The sequence below is a fragment of the Muscardinus avellanarius genome (assembly GCF_963383645.1).
Source record: "Muscardinus avellanarius genome assembly, chromosome: 5".
Classification (NCBI taxonomy): Eukaryota; Metazoa; Chordata; class Mammalia; order Rodentia; family Gliridae; genus Muscardinus; species Muscardinus avellanarius.
The window spans coordinates 11,160,232-11,183,346 of NC_137790.1; the positions used below are offsets into that span (position 1 = coordinate 11,160,232).

A 23,115-nucleotide genomic window follows, 5' to 3' on the forward strand; every position below is an offset into this window, starting at 1 on the left:
CGGGACCTCACACAGAGGCTGGGCAGGAGGAGTGGCGTCCTGGAGGCCCTCCATCACAGATGGCCACCAGCTCCCTGGAGGGGAGTCCTAGCCAGGAACACAGGCTCTGGAGTTCCAGAACCAGAGTGGATTAGGTGGAGTCACACCTTCATCGAGACATCAGAGACTCGGAACTTCAAGGAACCTTCTGGCAGCCTGCTCAGGCGGTATCCCCTGGAGCCACTGTAACAGATGGTGCCTCCAATACCTAGTCCTCCCAGGACTCCGAGAGCCCACGGTCTGCTCGTGCCAGGGTCGCACCAGCCTCCCTGCAAGGAGCTCTTCATCAATTTCATCTTGCTTTGTCCCTTGTGAAAATGGCTAACAACTGATCAGTGTCTTCATCTAAAACTCTTTACTTACTTAAAGACAATTTTTAAGCGATCATTTCTGTTAGGTGAAATAATCCAAACTGTTATCATCCTAATTTAATTATGACTTGTGCTTTGCAGAGAACCTCTTGGGTCCCTCCTATGACCAGAATGAGAATAATAAGGCCCCAGGGACCATGACTTCACAAGCCAGGCGTGCTGTCTTCCAAATCACATTAGCTTTCTCCAACTAAAGCCCGGCGTCACTCTGGTGTTTGCAGCAGAGGAAGGCTCGTGGGGGTGACCCTGAGGTTGTTTCTCATAGGATTTTGTTCGCGCAGTCCTTCTTCCTTGTTATTGATTTTTTTCTAATGTGTTCTCTAGCACATGGTCATTGTTCTTAAGAATTAAAAATTGTAGCTGACACAAAAGGAAAAATTAAAATTACCTATTATCACACTCCCCAGGGGCAACTGCCACTCACATGCAGGTGTTTGGCATTTGGGGCTTTCCTCCTGATTACCATCCTTATTAGAGATCAGCCCGTTTCATAATGTGCACACTCCTTTTATCCACGCATGAACACAGAACACGGGTGGACGCCCAGGGGTCCCACATTCTACCCCTGCCCAAGGCAGCCTCACTCTTCATAGCACTTGACTGTCGCCATCTCTGCAAGCCCAGTTCAACCTGAAGGCCACTCCCAGTCTCCATCCCAGCCTTTGCAGCCATTCAGATGGGTGTAGGAGGCGACATGGAATGGACCCATCAACTGTGACTTATTTATCCAGAAAAGAAACTCGCTCAGTCGGTGGGAGAACACAACAGCAAGTCCTGAAATGCGCTTTGTGGCCAGAAAGTGAAGACAAGAGGCTCTTGTTAAAGTTCAGGAGAGAAAAGACACAGTTGGAGCCTGGTGGTGGCGGTGAGAAGAGGAGGAGGAGTTGGATCCCGATATGTTTTAAAGGTGGGACAACAGGATCTGCTCAGAGGACCAGTTGGGGGATGTGAAGGAAAGCAAGGGGTCTGGGAGGACTCCAAGACTTGGAACTGGAGCCAGTGGAAGGCAGGAGGACTCTGGGAGGACCAGGCTGGGGAGGAGGCAGGAGCTGAAGTTGTGGAGAAGTGAAGCTGTGATGCCTGTCAGGTTCCCAAGGGAAGATGCAGACGGTCTGCTGGAGACACCTCGGGCAGCCCAGGAAGAAACACTGGCCAAAGACAAATTGGGGAGTGTCAGAATATACATAAATGCTATTTAAAACCAGAGTCTGGCCAGGCATGGTGGCACATGTCTGTAATCCCAGTACACAGGAGGCTGAGACAGGAGGATCACAGGTTTTAGGCCAGACGCAGCAATTTAGCAAGACCCTCAGGAACTCAGCAAGATCCTGTTTCAAAATAAAAGTAAAGAAAAGCTGGAAGTGTAGCCCAGAGGTAGAATGCCCCTGGGTTCAATCCCTAGTATGGGGATGAGGGGCACAGAGGCTGGGTAAAGTCCTTAGGGAAGCTGAGACTGGGATTCTCCAACACTAATACATGAGAAGGAACCAGGAAAAAAGAGCCCAGAGTTTGAGTGAGCAGGGTCTGGGCTGCCATCGGCACCAAACCAAGAAGGCAGCAAGGGTGTTAAGTGCTGCTGCTGACAGCAGAGATGAAGGAGGGCTCAGATCCGGGGCCTTGGAGACCGTGAAACAAGCCAGCAGGGTGGGGACAAAAGCCTGGTATGAGTGAGCTCCAGGGAGAGCGGCACATGTGCTCCAGAACAGAAGGATGGGCTTCTTTTTAGCTGTTATTTTCTTTAAAAAGACTTGAGCAGAGAGAACATAGAAAACAGACAAGGAACATAGATAAAGTCTTTAGAAGAGTGTCTCCCCACACACACACCAGGAAAAATTAACTAATGACTAGAAGATGGGGAGGTTTAGGATGCCGATGGCAGAGGGACAACTGATATGAAGAACAGAACTCTGGGCACCAGGGAGACGAGCCCCCTGGAACATCCTGGGTTCATCCAGGAGGGAAAACAGAGGCTGCAGTTACAGATACAAGGACGGCGGATGTGGTCTGAGCATTTGTGGAACTTTTCATCTGATTACATTTATTTATTTATTTTTTCCAGTAAAAGAGGAAGCAGGGTCATCAACTGAGGGTGAAACGGGGGCTGAAAGGGACTGGAAGATTGCAGAGTGGGAAAAGAAGGAGCTATTTACCTGAGAAGCTAGAGAATCCATGGGCCAGGGAAGCACCGCTGTGCAGGGAGCACAAAGGGCCCGCGCACCTGCTGATAGTGGCCATGTTGGTCCACAGAGATGGCGCTTTCCAGCCACAGGAAGAGTTTGAGGATACTTAACAAGAAGGGATCAAGGAAGTTAAGTTAGAAAACTGGGAATGGATCCACCATATATGATCCAGCTCTACCACTCCTGTGTATCTTTCCAAAGGGGTTGAAATCAGAGAACTACAATAACATATGTGAACCCATGTTCATAGCAGCACAATTCGTAACATCCAAAATATGGAACCACCTAGGTCTCCATCAACAGATGAATGGATTGCAAAATTATAGGAAATACACAGAATGGAATTCTACTCAGCATAAAGAAGAACTAAATCATGTCATTCACAGGAAGATGGAAAGACCTGGAGAACATTATGTTAAGTGAGATCAGCCAAGCACAGAAAGAGAAAGGGACATATGTTTCCTCTAATATGCCCAAACTAGGGAGTATTAGGGATACCAGAGGGACTCCAGACAATGGAGGGGAAACCTCAGCAAAGCTAGAAAGGAAGAGTAGGAGAGGAAGAAGGCTCAGGTTGATTGATGGAGGAGCTACATTCGAATATGTGTAAAAGTATGAATGTAGCAATGGTCAACCTGGACACTCATTGTTGGGAGGGGGGAAAGGGAAGCGGAGGGGCACCAAGTACTGTCTGAATGTATGCCATTTCCAATATGATCCACATAAAAATTAAAAAATTAAAAATAATAAAGATAATGTAGCTATTGGTGTAACCAGGGCTTGGGGGACTGAGGTAGGGAGGATGGCAGGGTGGACGAGGGGAGCTCAGGTAGCTAAGAGAACAGATTATTGGAAAGGGTCACTTAAATGTGTAACTGAAATCGCCCAGAGTCAGGAGCTTAGATTGGAAAGAGCGACAGCATACAGGAGGTGACGTCTTCGAGGTATGAGAGGAGGTGGCCTGGGGTCCTTACATGATGGTTGCACCCAATGGCGTAGGCCAATGGCATGAGGTACGGGCCGGGGGGGGGGTCTTAGAATGGCCAGAGGGGTAATGAATGGTCTGCATGGGGCATAGGATCAAGGAGGTGCCTGCCCCACCTCCAGGCCTAGTGGGAAAAGGGTCCTGGGAAAGAAAAGCGCCACTACTGAGAGGGCTATGGGGAAAGCAGGGGCCTGAGATCCCAGCTTCAGCTGGGACAACAGGAGGAAGGATGTGTTTATTGAAGAGGTGGAGGAGATCAGAAATTTGGCTGCTGACTGGGGACACTGATAATAGGTTTGAGGACTGGAGAGGCAGAGGGGTCAAGGCTGGACTGTGTCACGCTGAGTAGGGACTAGGGTGCTGAGGGTGAGGGGTAATCTGTAATCCTGGGATTCTCATGATGACCCTTGGCAGGAGAATGAAAGGCAAGTCAAGTGCCTGTAATCCCAGCTACGCAAGAGGCTGAGGCAGCAGGGCCGCAAGTTCCAGGCCAGTCTCAGCAATTTAGCAAGACCCTGTTTAATGGTAGCACATCCCTGGGTTCAATCCCCAGTACCACACACACAAGGGATAAAAGGTGCTGCTTTATGACTCCCAGATGTCTCAAGGCAGATGGTGGAGCCACACTATAGGTAAGTGATGGGATCAGGGTAGATAGGGGTGAAAAGGGGTGCTTCCAAAAGCACACAGAACTTGGGGCCTCCTCCTCAGTAGCAAGGTGAGGCAGGGCTGTGATCTTATACCCTCTTCTGAACTCCACTTGGATATTAAACATTGCCTGTTTTCTTAAATTGGAAAAATGACAGATAATCCAGGAAGGAAGTCAGCCAAGTATATAAACAAGCAATTAAAAGCAATTAACGGGGGGGGGGGACAGAATCACTGTTACCATGAAAATAAGTTCATGCTTAACAGTAGAGGAAACGCAAGTTTAAAAAGAGACAGTGCTTGCCACTCATACACTGGTGGGTTTTTTAAAACATAATACCACGAATGGAGCGGTGGCTGGAAACAGGAAGAGGTGACTGGAAACAGGAACTCTCAAATGTTGCTGTGGGTGTGTAAATCAAAGCAATAGTGTCAGAGAGGTTTGTCAATACATACTTAAAATAAAAATAGCCAATGCGTCGGCAACTCAGCTTCTACTGAGAACCTGCACGTGGGTCCTAGCGGCCATCTACAAGTGAGTTCTTTACAGCATCACAGAGGAGGCCATCAAATCAGGCGTGCCTGTTAACAGGCAAGGGGACCAACTGCGATATGAAGCCAGTGACCTCGTCCCCAAGTATCCACGGGGCGGAGCTCAAAATGACTGTGTGAATGAAAACAGAGCACATTGCTGAAGGCTACCTACCGCGAATCTATTTAGTTAAAATCCATAAAGCAGTGTTATGAATTGTATATGTACATGCATAAAAGCATATACGAATACCCATGTTTTATATACTCATATGAATATAAAAGTATATATATATGAAAGTATAGATGTATATTTGAAAGCATAAAACTGATAAAATACTGACCTTAGAATGATTATATATGTTGAATGATGGTTATATAGGTATATATGAATATTCATGTTTTGTACTTTCATATGTATGAAAGTATATAAGTATAGATATATATGTATATATATGAAAGTATAAAACATGGGTAAAAATGATACTGACCTTAGAATGATGGTTATCTATAAGGAAGTGAGGAAAGGATGAAAGGGGTCCAAAGGATTTCAATAATAGTGAACAATTTCATTTTTAAATACTTTTATTGATGCACTGTAATCTCACATCATTACATAGTTCACACTATTTCACTAAAATAAAAGATATAAAGCATAAGCAGAAAAAAATACAGTATCTATTTGAGGGGAGTGGAAGGACCTTAAGTTTGTTGTCTTCAGTACTTTGAGGCATGTTTTTTGTTTGTTTGTTGTTTTTGCAGTACTGAGGGTGGAACCTATGGGCATTCTACCTCCGAGCTATACCCAAAGCCCTATTTTTTATTCTTTATTTTGAAACAGGGTCTCACTAACTTGCAAATGGCCACTTAGTAGTAGCTGAGGCTGTCCACGAACCGCAATCCTCCTGTCTCAGCCTCCCAAATGCTGGAATTATAAGCATGCGTCACCACGCCTGGCTGGAGGCATGTTAAAATGTCTTAAAAGTTAGAGTATTTCTGGTTCCTCAACCCAGATGCAAGTTTTATGAAAGAACACAAGAGTAAGACCGGGGCTTCGAGATGGGGATGGTTACTGTCAAAGCAGCACACTTCACCAAATAGACTTAACCTCAAACCATGTCATTAGGCATAAGGGGGCATTGGGCAGAGGGAGACCTCCTTAGCATTTTACCTAAATAACTTAATGTTATTATATTTAGATCTGCTGAGTTCCTTGTGACTGTGCTATGCGAGCAACACCTCACAGTTGTTATAATTAGGAGGGATCTTCTTTGGAGCGTATTTGAAACCCCTGAGCTATTGCACAGCTTGAGGTGGAGTTGCTCTACTACTCACTGGATTAGCCTTTGCCACGGGCTTCATTCATTAAACGCTACCAAACCTTCCTGCCTCTGAGGCGGAAAGGTAAGTGGAGTGCTGTGCACTGGCTCTATTTTTTTTTTTTTGTACTGGTTCTTCCTATCACAATTTTTGCTTTCTGGCGACGTCATCAAACCCTGCCACCGAGGGACCTGCTAAGTGTTCTTTCAAAGAGATGGCTCCTGGCTCCCTCATGGATAGGCATTGGTGGTGGGGAATGAAAACACGTGGCTGTAAAGAGGCAGGATGGGGAAGATGGACAGACAAGCAGAATGAGAACAACAGTGTTGGAGAATTATGTAAAGATGTCAAGGAGGCTCAGCAGAAAAACAAAGCACAAATTTCAGAGTCAAATGCAGCCCATTCTTGTTATTTGCAATGGTTGTGTTGCATTAAATCACTGTGAGCACTAAATTTTAGAATATCGAATCATTGGTTGGAGGGGAAACATGGTTGGCTTCTGGTCACAGTGCTTATGTTAACCCATCAATACATGTATGGCCCTGCTCCATGTGCTTCTTTTAGGGAGATCGTATTTACTATATACTATGGGTTCAGGAATGTTGAACTCAAGGCCAATCGCACTATAACTCGTGCCTGAGCAAAGCTGACCCATTACGTATTTTCTCCAAGTCACCTCAGCCGTCTTGGGCTCAGAACACCATACGTCACGTGGGGCCCATTTTAAACAAGGAAATGAAAGTATAAAATCCATGGCACTAAATAGATGGGGGGAGACACATAGGAGAGCTCAAACAAGAAGTAGAGCCTGACTTTGTTCAACTTTGGGTGGGAACAGACATGTTGGTGACTTCAAATTGGTTTTCCCACTTTGCACATCTGTGACTGACCACACACACACACACACACACACACACACACACACACACACTCTTAGGGTTACAAGTGGATTTTAGTGAGTAATCAAAATTGCAACTATAGAATCTGCCGATAATGAGGACTGGCAGTACTGATCAAGAGAATATTTAATCTCCCACAAAAAGGTGCTTTCATTTTGGGATCCATTTGAACAAAAAGGCCTACAGCCAAGTCCCAACACTTAGCTCAATAAATTTATGGGAACAATGGAGTCTCCCACTTACAGGGAACAAAGGAGTCAAGGGTCCATTCTGCATAATCACTACTTCTACCAGTGGCTGCTAACAGTGCACCCTTGTCTTCTCCACTCCCAATGGCCCAGTGTCAGGGCCAATCTCTGGGAAGTGTGCTGGTGCCGGTGGTCCTGGTGCCGGGGTTTGGATGCAATACCCTCTGCAACCACTTTGGGTTGCAGAAACTACAGCACTTTGGAGATGAGGTTTAGAGCCAGAGAATTTCTAGTGTCACTGGGTTCGGGGAACATAGAGTGGACAAGGCTCTATGGATACTGCTGCTGTCACTACAAACACCAGAGGTTGGTTTTGAAGGTTGTGCTTCTCCAAAAACTCGTCTTCACCACTACCCCTGGGCTCCTTGGTTGCGACACTTTTTTCCTCCTGGGGATTATCAAAATGGCTCTTGCCTATGTTTGGCTCCAAGTCCACGTCTGTTAAAGCTTCAGTTTTCAGAGTACAAAGAATGCTGGCAATCCGAGTGCGGTGAATGACTGTACTGACCTCTGCCGTACTTTGCTGTGTTCTCGTGAAGTACAGTGCCTAGGCTGTTTAAAATTAGAGCCACAGGCAGACCCACAGAGCCCACTGGCAGGTTATTAAGAAAACAGCTGTTTATCAGAAGATAAAAGTGTACAAGGAATAAGCCTCTGGGCTTCTCTTAACCCTTGCCCCACCTCCCTGCCCTAAGCCACTACCAAGTTTGGGAACCACAGGCAGAATAAGTCCTCCTGACACTAGGCAGGTATGGGTTGGGGGCGGGGGCGTCAAGGCCATCTGGCTCGCTGGTGACCTTTTCTATCCAAGGACCTTGAAGCTACAGAAGACACTGTCTTTGATCAAGTGGCTGATAGATGGCAAAGCCGGGGCCTGGGAGCAGGTGTCTGACCCATACGTAGTTCTATGCTCATCCTACCACTGAATTTTTTTTCAAGAATCCCACAAATCGCCCTGGAGACTCCCCAGCAACACCTGACTTGCCAGTTCCCAGGTGCGGGAAGACAGGGCAGAGACCCACAGGTAGCATTCCAAGGCCCCTCCAGGGGCAGTCATTTCTCAGCTCAGCCTCCTAACGCAAATGGCAAAAACCCAGACCAAGCAAAGAAGGACCTGTCCTTCTCCAAGGCTCCCACTCACACTTCAAAGCACACTCTGTTCAGTTGTGGCTCACTGAGCAGGCATGTCCACTCAGAGCTGCTCTGCCCACCTGTGGACATCTGAGAACCTCATCTCAGCCCTTTGGACAGGATTCACCCTTGGCTCTCTGAAGTGATCCCTCAAGAAAGCCTCAGCAGCTGGGTGACCTGGACCCTAGCTGACTTCCTAGGCTCCCATCTAGAGACAGCCAGTGGCTCGCACACTCGAGCTCCTTCCCACACCACACCACACCACACTTGCCTGCTCCGGGAGCTCCCGAGACACTGTGGCGTTGCCACCCTCCAGTCCCCCCACCAACCAGCTCCACACTAGCAATCCACGTGTTGGTTCAAACGCCAGCTCTGCTGGAAAACATCCCAGTCCCACTCCCATTCCAAGCACTAATGAATCCGCACGTTTCCATAGCACTTGGTCTGAATCTCAATTGTTTTTTTATTAAGCCTGTAACTGTTTTAGGGAGCTGAATGTTTCCACCTCCCCCATCGGCAAGTGCCTGGAGGTGAGGGGCACTGCCTGCTACAACTTGGTACCTTACCCAAGGAGCATCTGCCATGTGAGTTCTTTAAATACTGCCCAGGACCAATGTGGAAAGAAGACAGCTTTGTGAGGAATCACGGAGCAGGGAGAATCGTGCAACAAGGAAGCCTGGGTTCCAGAAAACACATTTTCTACTGCTCTCGGGCCTGCCCTTTGAAGACCTGAGCTACCAGGCCAGCAGCGTCCACCTCTAGGAGGGTGTAGCAGGTTAAAGTGGCCTCTGGAACTAGGCTCCCGATCCCAAGTCCTCCTTTCGTGGCCTTAGATGAGTTACTTAGCTTCTTCAAGCCTCTGATGCTTTATGTGTAAAACAAGTAGGCCCGCCTCAAGAAGCTGTGAGGACAGAAAGGAACATGGTCCACACCGAGCTCTGGCCGGGCGCACTGTCCTGTACCCTCGGGGAGCTGGGGTTGATTTTCCACACCCAGCAGGATGTAGAAGTAGAAAAGCACGGCTCAGGCTTCAAAGCCCTCCGATCTTTTAACCAAATACCTCACCTCTATCAATGTAAATCTGCTCTTTCAGTAAAAATCTGAAAGGCAGCCAGGCACAGTGGTGCACACCCCTAATCCCAGTACTTGGGAGGCTGAGACAGGAGGATCACAGGTTAAAGACCAGCCTTAGCAGCTTAGCAGGATCCTCAGCAACCGAATATCCTATTGCAAAATAAAAAAACAGAATAGGGCTGGGGGTGTAGCTCGGAGTTCAGTCACCAGTACCACACACATCTGAAAGGCTGGCTTAGGCTTCATGGTCCTTCCTTTTGCTCCATGGTCCAGGGTTTGCTGAGGGACCATGTCCATGACATAGATCTCACAAGGGCCACTTCCCTGAGGCATGCCCCAGAGACCAGTTTCTTGGGTCAGATGAAGCAAAGACTGATTCTAGAAGGAGACGAGATGTCCCGCAGAAGAGCTCATGCGTTAGCCATGCAGACATGTTCAGAGGCAAAATAACTGAGTCAGGGCTCTAACTTCATCAGCGGGTAAATCCGTGTATGAATTGGTAATTTGCATACACTGACCAGCTGGTAACTGTGGGCAGCTCAGGAGCATGGCCTGGAGGAGGCAGGTGACTGGGCATGGCCCTGGAGACTGTACCTGTCTCCGTCCCGCCCACTTCCTCTCTCCTCTCTGCTTCTGGTTCTCCTGAGCTGAGCGGCTGTGCCCTGCCACACCCTGCTGGCATGGTGTTTCTGGCTTACAGCAGGCCAACTCTGGACTGACCCTCTGAACCCGTGAATCAACCTCTCCTCCTCTGAGTTGACCCTGACCGGCATTCTGGTATAAACAATGAAAAGTTAGCTAACACGAGGTCTTTCCCGTTTGGCACCACGCATGCTCTGTCTGCCTTCCTGGTGGTCGGCTCCCAGTCCCTGTCCTCATTGAACATTAGCACTTTGTTCATGACTCACTAACGGACGGGGCTGATATGAGAGCCCCTCGAGCTGCCACCAGCCTGGGCAGGAAGACTGGATGTGGGGCTCTGACAGCTGATCACACGACGGTGGAAACGATAAGCTGCTGAGGGTCCGGCTTCTACTGGGCACTCGGAGCAGAGGGCGGTAGCTTCACTTTAGAGCTTCAAGGGCAGGAAGTGGCATGGTGCACAGCTGTCCTGCTCGGTCAGCCTCCTTCCCAATGCTAACCGTGCCCCGCGTTTCTGAACGCGGTGGTGTGGTGTCACCTGCCTTCTCAGGGACCAGCAAGTGCTACACCCAGGCGCGAGGACAGATACAGTGACCTGGGTGGGAGCAGCCACCCCAGACGCCCAGAGCCTCGCTGACCTGAGCGAGAAGACACCTCAGTGTTATGGGATGGCAAGACGGAGTCCCCAGTTTAGGGTCCCAGCTGTCACCCAATAGCTATGGGATCGAGGTCCAACCTGGGTCAAGACACAGGGCTAACAATGTTACCTCAAGGGGCTCGCAAGACTAGATGAGGTTAGCAGACAGTACATGGAGTGTGCAGTATGTGTTGAAACTTCAAGAAAGGTAGAAAGCGTTCCTAGGACAGCACCCCAGTGAAAGCACTCTAGGGCGGGACTTCCTGGTGAACGAGCATGTGCTGTAGGGAGCCCGGTGAAGCCCTGGACAGGAAATTCCTAATGAAATAGCGCCTTTTCCCAGATAATTCAATCCTCTTTTATTTTCGGGCTACATTTCTTAATGACCCTCTCTACTCAACTATTGCTCTTCAAAGAGATTTTGTACAGGAAATTGAAGTTGGACAAACAACTGTCTGGTTGTCTGTGCTCTTAAGAATAAGCAAAGTGGCAGAACGAAAGGCCCAGCGCAGAGACAGCTGTACAGGGAGGGAGCCCTGGACTGGACAGTTCCTCCTGGCCCCGCACCACCGCTGCCCTTCAGACTTGCTCTTCCTGCTCTAGGTCGGTAGGCTGATAAACTATCATTCCCCATGAGTTTTAGCACCTCGTGCTTCCCCAGGAGCGCCATTGCCTGTGATGGCAACAGAACCTCCTGCAGGGCTGCCCAGGTTGTTCCAACTCATCAGCCCCAGCCCTGGGGAGACTGAGGATGAGATATACATGACAATTCCAGAAAAAAGCCCCCTCCTCAGCCCTCATGGAGTCATCCAGCGACCCCTGAACACACACGTCCCTCTACAAGGACCAGCACCCACGTGGAGGAGAAAAAGGTTGCCAATTTGTAGAATCCCAAGGGTGTCGAAACAGCCTGTCCAGCCCCCGACCCTCAGCCCCTCCACACCCTGCGATCTCTGCAGCACCCAGCCAGCGGGAGCCTCGGGGCTGGGCCATGTTGCTCTGTGCAGGTGACGAGGCAACACACCTGCAGAGTTGGTAAAGGGTATTACTGATCAAAAGTTAACCACATAATACAGAGGTCTTTGGTTTTTATTTTTGCATGGTTACACAGTCTGAATGACTAGCTCACAATCCAAGGCCGTTCTGTTCTGTTTTAATCTTCAAAATTGTGTTACTAGTGCAAGAAGAATGCCCTCACTGACAAACTGTAGTATTGAAAAGGCGCGGTCTGCCTGTACCACAGACACAGCGCAGCTCTCCATGAGCGGTCCTCCTGTCTCTCACAACAAAGGGGATTGAGAGCTAACCCTAGAAAAACCCAGCCCGCAGCACACTCGAGAGAGGCCAGGCAGCCACCTGCTCACCCACGCTGCTCGGGCGAGGGACCAAGCGCAGGCAAGCCTGGCAGCTCTCCTCACTTATCCCTCCTCTTGGGGGCATACAATTTTTCCTCGAGTGGGACGGGGACGATGCCGCCACACTCTTTCACTTTCTGGGTCAGGGGGTGTTTCATGACACTCGGTCGGATCACATCAATGTCTCGAGACAAGTGGTCCATGATGCTTTCCACAGCTGTCGTTGGTGCATAAAAATCCACCAAGAAATACCTGTAATAAAATAAAAACTTGTGAATTCCTGAATTCTGAAACATATCAATTCTACTATTTTGATCAGTGTTTTCATTTTGCCTTTCTCAGACACATATCAGCTACTCACTAACACACACACCCCCCTTCGTCAAAACAGAAACCGTCAGCCGGAGAGAGTGCAGCGACTCACCCACACTGCCTTTCGTGTGGCCTTTCCCTCCATGAGGTCACCTGGCAGCAAACACTAGAATGTCTGGTCAAATTATGGGGGCAAAGGCAGAATTTTCCAGTCCATCAATAAGACTGAATTTTTTAAAACCATCACTTGATGTTTGTTGTGAAAAAAGATGAGGCAGTCTTCTAATTAGGATTTTACAACGTGACTTAATACACCTACAAAAACAGAGTAAGCATCTTCACAAATAAGAAAAAAGATTTTCAAAAGGATGATGCTTCTATAGGACTATTCTATATGTTCAAAAACTGACCAGGAACAAAAAGAAAACTTGAACTTGGGTGAGAACATGAATGTTCGTTCATCTACTCAGATGACGCTGAGGCCAGTGGGCACCCTGGGCAGCTCACTGGTCTTAGAAGACCCAAGCTTCATGTGTACCTCTCCTCTAGGTTCTAAAGGTTTAAGCCACCTTGTATGGTTTAATTTGGAATATGCCATGGTTAAGAACCATGTTAGTGAAATGAAAATTAAACCACAAAGAAATACCTGCTAGAATGGTTAAAATTAAAAAGGCTGACCATAAAAGGTATTGGCAAAAATGCAGAGAAACTGGAGCTTTCCTACACTGCTGGTGGGAATGCAAATACTACAACCAACTTGGAAAGGCATTCTGGCATTTTCTTAACTAGTTACACATCCCAGCCATCCTGATCAAGCCATTCTACTTCTAGGTATTTTCCCAAGAGAAATTGGAGCATGGGTCCACACAGCAGGTGTGTCTCGACTTTAACCACCCAAGCTGGAAAAGACAGACACGTCCACCCAAATGCCAGCTGGGGAGCACATGATGGTGTGCAACCCAGCAGCAAAGAAGCCAGGCCCGACACCCCGCTGATGAGAATGAAGACAGCCACGCCAGACGAAGAACCTGGGGTAAAGAGGGTATACAGAGTCTGACTCCATCTACTCATGATTCTGGGAAATCCGAAATGAAATAAAGCAGGTCAGTGGCTGCTTGGCGTGGAGAGGAAGGAGGGATCACAAAAGGCAGAAGGGGCCAGGAGGACAAACGTTCATTGTCTTGCCTGCGGTGATTTCATGGGTGTATACATAGGTCAGACCTTATACAACTGTATACATAAATATACACAGCTCACTATATCTGAATTACACCACTAGAAAGCTGTTGGCTTTAACAAGGTCCTTAGGAAGCCAAGTGGGCAGGACTTGGTGAATGACCTGATGCGGGGAGGGGAGATAAGGGAGCAGTTACAGCGGACACGAGCTTCCTTGAGAAATGCAACGGAGTGGTGTGAATTCCTCCACCACGTTGCTAGCTTCTGGAGACAGTGACTTGCACGCATACATACTTATTCTGAAAACTACACGCTAACCTGGCCAGACTCTACAAGGCTTACTTCCACTTATGTCTACTCCAGACAATGGGGTTGTAGCCACCTAAATACCGACCTGCTCATTTTTTCACATTTAACTATTGGTCGCCTTAGACAAGGCCTGGGAGTAGAGCCTAAAAGTGTGACCAGCCTCTAATGACCCCTTCCAAGCCAACTGCAGCCTTGATCCACTCGCTTCCCTGGCCCTCCAGAGATTTCATTTTGGCCACCTGGTGGCGGGTCAGGTGCTCTCACCCAATACAACCCCAGCACTTCTTACAAATCTAGTCACTTACTCATTATTCAAAATGTCCTTCCAATGACCACGAGGAGGAGTTAGGACCTTATTCTGTCCACTAACATTCCCACATATTCCATCAGCAGTGGGTGGTCTGCCTCTGAACACAAACACATTCCTGTGAGTTTCCTCTTCCTTGCCTTTTATCTCTCTTTATTCCAATTAGAGTCTTGTGCTGGTACTTTCAGGCAGCACACAAGGTGATGTGGAGGGACGTGCTCAGCAAGAGCCTGGCCCATCTGGGGCTGCCCACTGCCAGCCCTAGAGGCGTCCCAAGTGCCTCCCAGCAAGTCCACGGCAGGTTCTGCTCTCCCCAGAGAAGCTGTCTTGGTTTTACTTACAATTGCTAAAGGCAAGCATTGCTTTCTTCCATTTTCCATTCAACCACATCACAGGTCATAGGTACTTTTGTGGGCTAGCCTAAGAATCTAAACACATTCTAAGAGAAAGCATGCTTGCACATGCCAACAACCAACTCAATCCTCTGTCAATCAGTCCTCCTGGTCTTTCTAAACAACGCTTTCCATATACCACCACCCACCAAAGAATTCTAAGAAACACCATACAATTACAAAGACTGGCCATAAAAAGTGCAGGGAAAAGCCAAGTGTGGTGGCGCATGCTTGTAATCCCAGCATTCGGGAGGCTGAGACTGGAGTATCGTGGTTCACGGACAGCCGTAGCTACTTAGTGAGGCCCCCTGCAACTCAGTGAGATCTGGTTTCAAAATAAAGAATAAGCCGGGCGTGGTGGCGCATGCTTGTAATCCCTGCGCTTGGGAGGCAGAGACAGGAGGATCGCGCTGGTTCGGAGCCAGCCTCGCTGGCTTAAGAGACCCTGTTTCCACATAAAGTTAAAAAAATAGGTCTGGGAGTGTAGCCCGGAGGTAGAAGGGCTTCCAGGAACCCCAGTACCACCAATATATATATATATATATATATTATATATATATATATATATTATATATATATATAATATATATATATTTAAAAAAAATAAAGAATAAAAAAAATAGGGCAGGGGATGTAGCTCGGAGGTCAAATGCCCCTGGGTTCCATCCCCAGACACACACACACATACACACACACACAAAGTGCTGGGAAGGACAGGGAGAAACTACAGCTCTCACACACTGCTGGTGGGAAAGCGATTGCTACAATCAAGAATGTGTGTTTTTCTGGGGATTGAGCTGGGGAGCGGGGGGTAGCATTCTACTCCTGAGCCACACCCCGGCCTGATTTTATTCTTTATTTTGAAACAGGGTCTCACTAAGTTGCAGAGGGCCTCACTAAGCAGCTGAGGCTGGCCACAAATCTGTGATCTTCCTGTCTCGGCCTCCCAAGTACTGAGGTTACAGGTGCACACCACCACCTGGCTGCTACGATCAATCTGAAAAAAACATTCTGGTATCTGAACTTCTGGATACTATACTGTGACAAGGGCACCAAGAGCCAAGGGTGGCAGCTAGAGTCTAGATCTATCAGAAACCTCGCATTTTAGAACTCAACAAGAAATCGTGCGCCACACTAATTTTCAAAGGGCTTCCCACCTTTTAAGAGCTTCAGAGAACAGGACGAAGGCTGGCAGAACCTCTGCTCTGTGCAGCAATGAAGGAAGCCGAGGAACAGGGAATGGGGCTGGGCTGGTTTGGGCCCAGAAGCCTTTTCTCAGCAACTAATTCTCTCCCGGAATCCTCTAGTGTGACTCCACACATTGCCTCCTCTGAGTCCTACAATGTGATGCCACTAGAGAAGACTCAGAAAGGTTCTGTCATTAGCCTGAGCTCACCAGCCACTACATGGTCAGCCAGGACTCAAACAAAGCAAGCCTTTCGATTCTGGGATTCAAGAAGCCACTGACAGCTTTGGGATTAAACGGGTTACAGAAGCACAGCCTCTAAGTGCTGGAACGGACCGTAGGACAGCGCAATGTAGCCCTTCATATGAGGAAAAGCAAGGCCAGAGAGGGAGCTGGTCTGCCAGGTCACAGATGGACAGGCAAGCCCAACTCAGGGCCTCCCCCGCCCACCACATCTCTGGCTACTGGCACCAGCACTCTGGAGGCTTCTCAAGAACAAAGCCCCGTCCTAGACAAAGGCTGCAAATCCTAAACTGGCACTAGCTTCTGGAGGCTCCCCATTGCTACCAAGCCTATTGCCTTGACCCTTTCAACTCCCCCACCAGTCACCACGCTCCTCCGACACCCAACCTAATCAAGAATGCTGGCCGACATGCAAATGGAGTCACTCCAGGCCTATCACACTGCTGATCTGTGCCCGGGGCCAACACAGGCAAAGTCTGCTTCCACTCCCACACTCCTTCTTACACCATGGAAATTTCCACGTAAAGGAAACACTATCTAAGAGAAGGGGGAAGTGGCTCCGATATGGGCAGATCCTACTGCACTCCCCACGCCGGCCTGAAAGCTGAGCCTCTTACTGCCCACGTCTCTCCCAGGGAACCAAGCGGTCCTCCTGAGTCAAGGCCAAACGATCTCCACGTGCCTCAGAGGTCCAAACACACAGGCTGATGGTTCACCACGGCCTTTCCACACAGGAAGGGCCTTGGCCAATTTCTGCTGCCTTCAGTATGTATTCTTTCTACCTACATATCTGGGCAAACCCAACTGGATGGTGAGCAAGCCCTCAGGAAGAGGCTAAAACACGAGGGGGCACGAGGCTTCCTGCAGTTACGGGAGAAGTCACAGGAGCCCAAGCTGGCAAAAACCCACTCCCCAGCTGCAACAGGACTCCCGCTCCTGCCGCAGGCTATGGTAATGCCGTGGGGCTGTGGACACCGAGTTGGGCCAAGCCAACTGCAGGCAACCTGTGGGACGAGGAGGAGGCTTTTTACAGACATGAGAGAAACACCCGGTACAGCCTTCAGCCTGCTTGGAGTTGTGGGTCTGAGGAGCTTCTGGGACTTCAGGATCCCTTTCCATGGCAGCCCAGGTCCAAGATCTATAAAAATGGGAATGAGGTTGCAAGCATAACCTGAACTCCCCTAGTACCACTCCGTGTGTCCACATGGAGGCGAAACTCAGAGGAGCTGAACTTAAGCAGGCTCAGTGTCTCCAGAGGAGTCCAGGAGCCCTTTGCCCCCTTCATCCTGCCCTGAGAGAAGAGGGGCAAGAGGATTTGCGAGCGGCAATGAGATGTCAGTGTGTGCTTCTTGCCCTCACCAACATGAGCAGAATCAAAACCAGGTGGGGTCCTAACACATGCGGACTTTATCTCCTCCCTCAGCCTCATTCAGGGTGAAAGCATTTAGAATCATGACTTCACTGCAACTGCCCAGACATGCCCGAAAGCTGACAGTGCGGCAAGAAAATAAAGTACTCTAGACAGCTGGCTTCCCGTTTTCCACTTTTATTCCAGTCAGTGGTTGAACCTGTAAGTGGACAGATCAGTTTGGAAAAATCAGTTCAATAATCTAAAATCTAACTACATTACACATTCTAGCACCTCCAACCAAGTGCTGTATGGCCCAAGGGAAATGGTTCTGCATGGCAGGTAGCCTACACCGTCCCGCCTAGAACACGAAGCCCAGCACTGGGGACATTTAGAGCGTCTTTTTCCATGTGTGGTTCTAACCACACACAGAATCTCTCCGTCCACAAGCCTGAAGCATCTCTCTTTGTGGCAGAACGGTCTCATATGTCCCCAACTCTACAGAGGTAAGAGTAAGCAGATGAGGGTAACCAGGCAAAAGCAGGAGGCCCGGACAGGTTCAGTGCACCAGGGCACTTTTCATTAGATTCCTGTGTTCAAAAGCTGGAGAACTGCAAACCACTTCCCGGGCAGAGGCTGACGGCATATTCTTCAAGGTGATAACTTATCCTCCTCCTTTAAACTTAAGAATCACACTACAAAACTCTCTATACTACGAAGACTGAACCTCCACAGAGACCTGAAGGCCAACAGAAGTGGTTTCCAGGGCAGACTGTGCCCAACACCAGGAAACAGTGCAGCAAGAGTGCTCCACCCACAGGAGCGTTCTCACCTGGGCCAGCAGCCCAGGTCTCCCGCTCCTCCCCAGCCACCCACAGGAGCGTTCTCACCTGGGCCAGCAGCCCAGGTCTCCCGCTCCTCCCCAGCCACCCACAGGAGCGTTCTCACCTGGGCCAGCAGCCCAGGTCTCCAGCTCCTCCCCAGCCACCCATGGGAGCGTTCTCACCTGGGCCAGCAGCCCAGGTCTCCCGCTCCTCCCCAGCCACCCACGGGAGCGTTCTCACCTGGGCCAGCAGCCCAGGTCTCCCGCTCCTCCCCAGGGGTTAGTCCTAGACCCTAGACGCCAGTCACCCTGACACAGGTTGTACAGACTGCCCGGGCTGTCAAACCCCAGCCCCAGGCCCTAAGTGTTAAGGAAAAACTGCTTTATTGCAGTATTCTTAAAAGGGACAGGTGTATTTTTAAAAACTGCATTTTTGTCTTAACCCTGGATTTTCAAGTATTCTACAAAAAGAGCTTACTTGAATTGGAGTTAGTCTTTGTTTCTGATTCTCTCAGACACCCTCCCCTTCTCCCTGGCAGACAAGTGGAAATTTCCACTGAAGCGCTCAGTGGCTCCCAGTGGGTGGGGGAGCAGGGGAGGGGGACGAGGGGATGGGAGGGCTTTGCAGCCCTGAAGCATCTTGGAGCCTTTTTGAGTATAGGAAACAGATTTGTTTGGATGCCAGCTCCCAGGCTGTCTTGGTTAAACCTTTCTGGGTTCAGGCTTCATGGAAGCAAGGGCATTGTGCACCTTCAAATCAAGGTCCCCTCTGCACAGAAAAGCCCCCTTTCTTTTTACACATGTTGGGTCTCATACATTTTAAAACCAGTAAGGCTGCTGCAGAATCCTTACAAACTTGGGGCACTGCCACTTAAAAGAAACCTCCAGAGTTTCTCCTTGAAACAGGCCGCAGAGCACCTACCCACACACAAGAACAAGGTCAGGCTGCGGGCCTTGACTGACGCTGGCAGAGAAGCGCAAGACCATGGAAACGTTAGCTACCGCGAGAAGTACCGTGGAAGCCATCTCCTCCAGGGACAGTGCCAGCACTCTTAGAGTAAGCTGCAGATGCGGTGGGGAGCGAGTCTGTAAAATTCCACTGATTCACCATAGAGCCAGTTATTTTTATCATCCTGCTTCCCCGTAAATAGAAGGCTATCTTGTATGTAGGCCAGCAGGACTTAGCAACAAGCACCCACCCAAAATTTAGAGCAGAAAAGGGAAAAGAAGGGGCAGAAGAGATAGGACCCCCAACCCTGCTGCAGGGCTCCTCCGGGCAGTGGCAGCCCGATCTCAGCCACAGGAGTCCAAGGCCACCCCAGGAGCCTCGACAACACGTACACTAAATGTGGACCAGCTTTGCAATGGCTCCCTTTCCTGCACAGAAATTACTCTCTGTCCAGCCCCATCTAGTGGAAAGAGAGCCTCTAGTGGTATGCAGCCTGAAGCAAGAAGCTGTAGTGCCCCGGCAGGGGGACTGTGCCCTTTCTGTATCGACGCCCACTGCCCCCTCCGCATGCGCCGCCCTCCTCTCTTAGGCAGCAAGGAATCAGTTAACCTTGCTCGCCGCCTCCCTTTGCCAGAGTAGAGCAGAGCACCAAGGCGGCTTAATCCAGAGCCCACTCCCAGCCTTCTCCACCCCAGCTCGCATCTGTGCTCCAGTGGTTTGGGGACACTGCCCAGTGACAACAGGTGGTGCGGCCAGAGGCCTCCATCTGGAAAGCTGGCCCAGGAGACCCAAAGTCCCGACCAACCCAACCTGGCCCAAGCAGTGGGCAAAGCCGGCCGACTTCACCCTGTTTCTAAGTGCACACCGTGGGGGTGCGGGGACAACTGCCTTGGGATGTGACTCTCCTTGGAAAATAGAAAAACAGTGTAAGTAAAAGGTACACACTGTCCCCATCCCTGATAACGTGAACACAGCAGGCCTGCCAGGTGGAACACACTTGCATTGTGGGTAGGGAGGGTCTGGGGATTGAGCCCAGGGGCCTTCTACTTCCAAGCTACACCTCCAGCTCCTTTCATGTTTTAGTTTGAAACAAGGTTCGCCAAGTTGCTGAGGCTGGCCTCAAACCTGCAATTCTTCGTCTCAGCCTCTCAAGTCCTGGGAATCCAGGCATGTGCCAGCATACTGGGGCCAGACAAGAATTTTTAAAAACAAGTTTAAATTGGTCCCAAGCTGAATATAAGTGGCATACCCAATTCTATTGCCCCTCAGAGATTACAAATTAAGTACATTTCTGTGGACCAGTGTGGATACTTAACCATCAAGTTGTTAAGTGAGAAAACTAGTCCCCAGTTATAAACAGACTTATAGTCTCATTTCTGGAACATAACTTGTTTCTAAAGTAGGGAGTGACCATATTATATTAATATTTGGAATATAATAACTATATTTCTACTTCTGGCATAAACTGGAAATAGGCATGGCATATTAAGTGCCAGGTGCCACCTCCAAAGCATGCCTTTCTCCTCTGGGGAGGCTCTGCTAGGCCTCAAGCAGCAGACCTCTCCTACCCAAGGACCTCTCTTCCTGCTCCTGCTGCTCAGCCTGGGCTCCTGCTGCCTGGCACCTTCACTCACACCCTTTGCTGGTACCTACGTCAGCACGATCTGACCAAGTCCCTAGTTAGACTGAAAACTCCCTGACACCAGCAATCACTGATCACAGGAATCGTGCTGAGAACTGCTAATCTAACAAGGACACACCTGTCTCCTCATGAAGGTAAAAGCTTGAACATGGGGACCCCAACAGCACCCAAGTGTGAATGGTGTCTCTAAGGGCATCCAGGCTCTCTCCATTAGCCAGCTAATACTGCAGCTCTTATAAACAGCATCAAGGTTCTAAATCGGGGCCTCACCAGAATTACGGGCACACGCCACAGCCTCCAGGGCTGTTGAAAATAAGCCCAAATTCTGAATGCCAAATGGATAACCAAAATAAACCTTGTTTTTAACCATTTTTAAAAAGTGTGCCTTTCCAGCACTTAGTGTACCTTGGCACATAACCTACTTAATAAATGTCTGCAATACTTTCTTGGCTATGCACAATGCCAAATGAAGACTAGGCGGGCACAATCATGACCGTTTGACCACAAGGGCACGGGTCAGGGCAACAAATCATCTGCCTAGCCCGAAGCTCCCACTGCAGACACCTACCAACAGTCTCCACTCTCTATCCAGGTGACTCCAGACACACTAGCCAAAAGGGCCAGAGAACAGGAAGAGGTGTTACAAAATGAAACATGCTCAAACAAAGCTGATACGTGAAGGGCTCTTGCTGACGGCTCTGCTGACTCCTCACTGTCACTTATGTCCATGTGTGTGGGGCTGCCCATCCAGTTGATCACACACACCAGTGTGCTGGGGTTTTTTTTTGTTTTTTTTTTTTTTTGGTGGGAGGAGCATCTCTGTCATCTAGTATTTTTCAACTACACTTTGAAAAACAGTACCTTAAGTAAATATACACCAACCATTGACTTGTTTCAGAAAAACAAGGCAAAACCTGAACCTCCCACGGTGCTGGGCGCCTCCCTTCTGTGTCTGTGCGTAACACAAAGGCCTCAGTGCAAGGCCGACTACCCATCCACGCGCTCCGCCAACACCCCCACCAGACCTGGGACCATGGCAGCCTTCTGTCCAGAGCTCGCCTGCCCAGGCGCTCTCTGACCCACAACACCACGAATGGAGGGTGACTACAGGAATCCAGTGCCCGAGGAAGATAGAGTCTGAGAAGCTAAGCAACTTGCTCAAGGCCACACAGAGCTGCTGAGTAGCCAAGGGAGCACAGTTCCCACTGTGCTGAAACCCATCTCCAACTCTTCTAATGCCTGTGTGTGTGTGTGTGTGTGTGTGTGTGTTACTGGGGATGGACTGCAGGTGCACTCTACCTCCCAGTTACAGTTACACTCCAGTCCTCTTTCTTTCTTTCTTTCTTTCTTTCTTTCTTTCTTTCTTTCTTTCTCTCTTTCTTTCTTTCTTTCTTTTGCAGTACTAGGGATGGAATCCACGGGCATTCTACCCCTAACCCTATTTTTTTATTCTTTATTTTGAAACCAAATTTTATTAAGTTGCAGAAGTCCTCACTAAGTACCTGAGGCTATCTGTGAACAATGATCCTCCTGTCTCAGCTTCCTAAATGCTGGGATTACAAGCATGCATCACCACACCTGGCTTTCTCTTTATTTTTGAAACAGGATCTCAGTAAGTTGTAGAGGCCTCATTAAGTAGCTGAGGCTGGTCACCCAACCTGCGATCCTCCCGTCTCAGCCTCCCAAGTACTGGGATTCCAAGCATGCATCAACATGGCCGGCCGTAACACCTACTTCTAAGAACTCAGCAGTGTGAGAAGATTATTCTCTCAAAATAAAACCATGGGCGCCGGGTGTGGCCGTGCATACTTGTAATCCCAGTACCTGGGAGGCTGAGACTGGAGGATCGCTCAGGTTCGAAGCCAGCCTCAGCTCCTTACTGAGGCTCTCAGCAACTTAGTGAGACCCTATTTCCAAATAAATATTTAAAAATTGGTCTGGAAGTGTAGCTTAGAGGTTAGAAAGCCCCTGGGTTCCATCCCTAGTACCACGCACAAAAGAAAGAAAGGAAAGAAAGAAAGAAGGAAAGAAAGAAACAAACCAACCATGGGTATAAAAATGATACTACTGCAGCTTAGAAAAGCAGCAAGTCCACTTTACAAATTGTTTTCAGAACATTTCTACAAAGATAGTTATTAGTCTAGAATCAAATCCTTGCCATATGTTTGAGGAAGTTACTATACCCTGTGAGGAAAAAAAAGGCCAGCATAAAAAAAAATCTGCGGAAGCCGGGTGTGGTGTGGTGGCACACGCTTGTAATCCTAGCGTCTGGGAGGCTGAGACCAGAGGATCGCGGTTTGCAGACAGCCTCAGCTACTCAGTGAGGCATTACTTAACTTAGTGAGACCCTGTTTCAAAATAAAGAATA

At 48.9% G+C, this 23,115-nt stretch overlaps 1 protein-coding gene across 1 annotated transcript in view; it reads right to left on the reverse strand.

Annotated features, from left to right (window-relative positions):
* Positions 1-12,119: 12,119 nt before the first annotated feature.
* The window catches only part of MRPS6 (mitochondrial ribosomal protein S6), a gene marked incomplete at both ends in the record, with an annotated part of 55,623 nt that continues 44,627 nt past the window's right edge, over positions 12,120-23,115 (reverse strand). The window contains one exon of the mRNA XM_080696778.1: positions 12,120-12,312. Coding sequence (XP_080552904.1) covers positions 12,120-12,312 — 193 coding nt within the window. The remainder of the gene's footprint in view (positions 12,313-23,115) is intronic.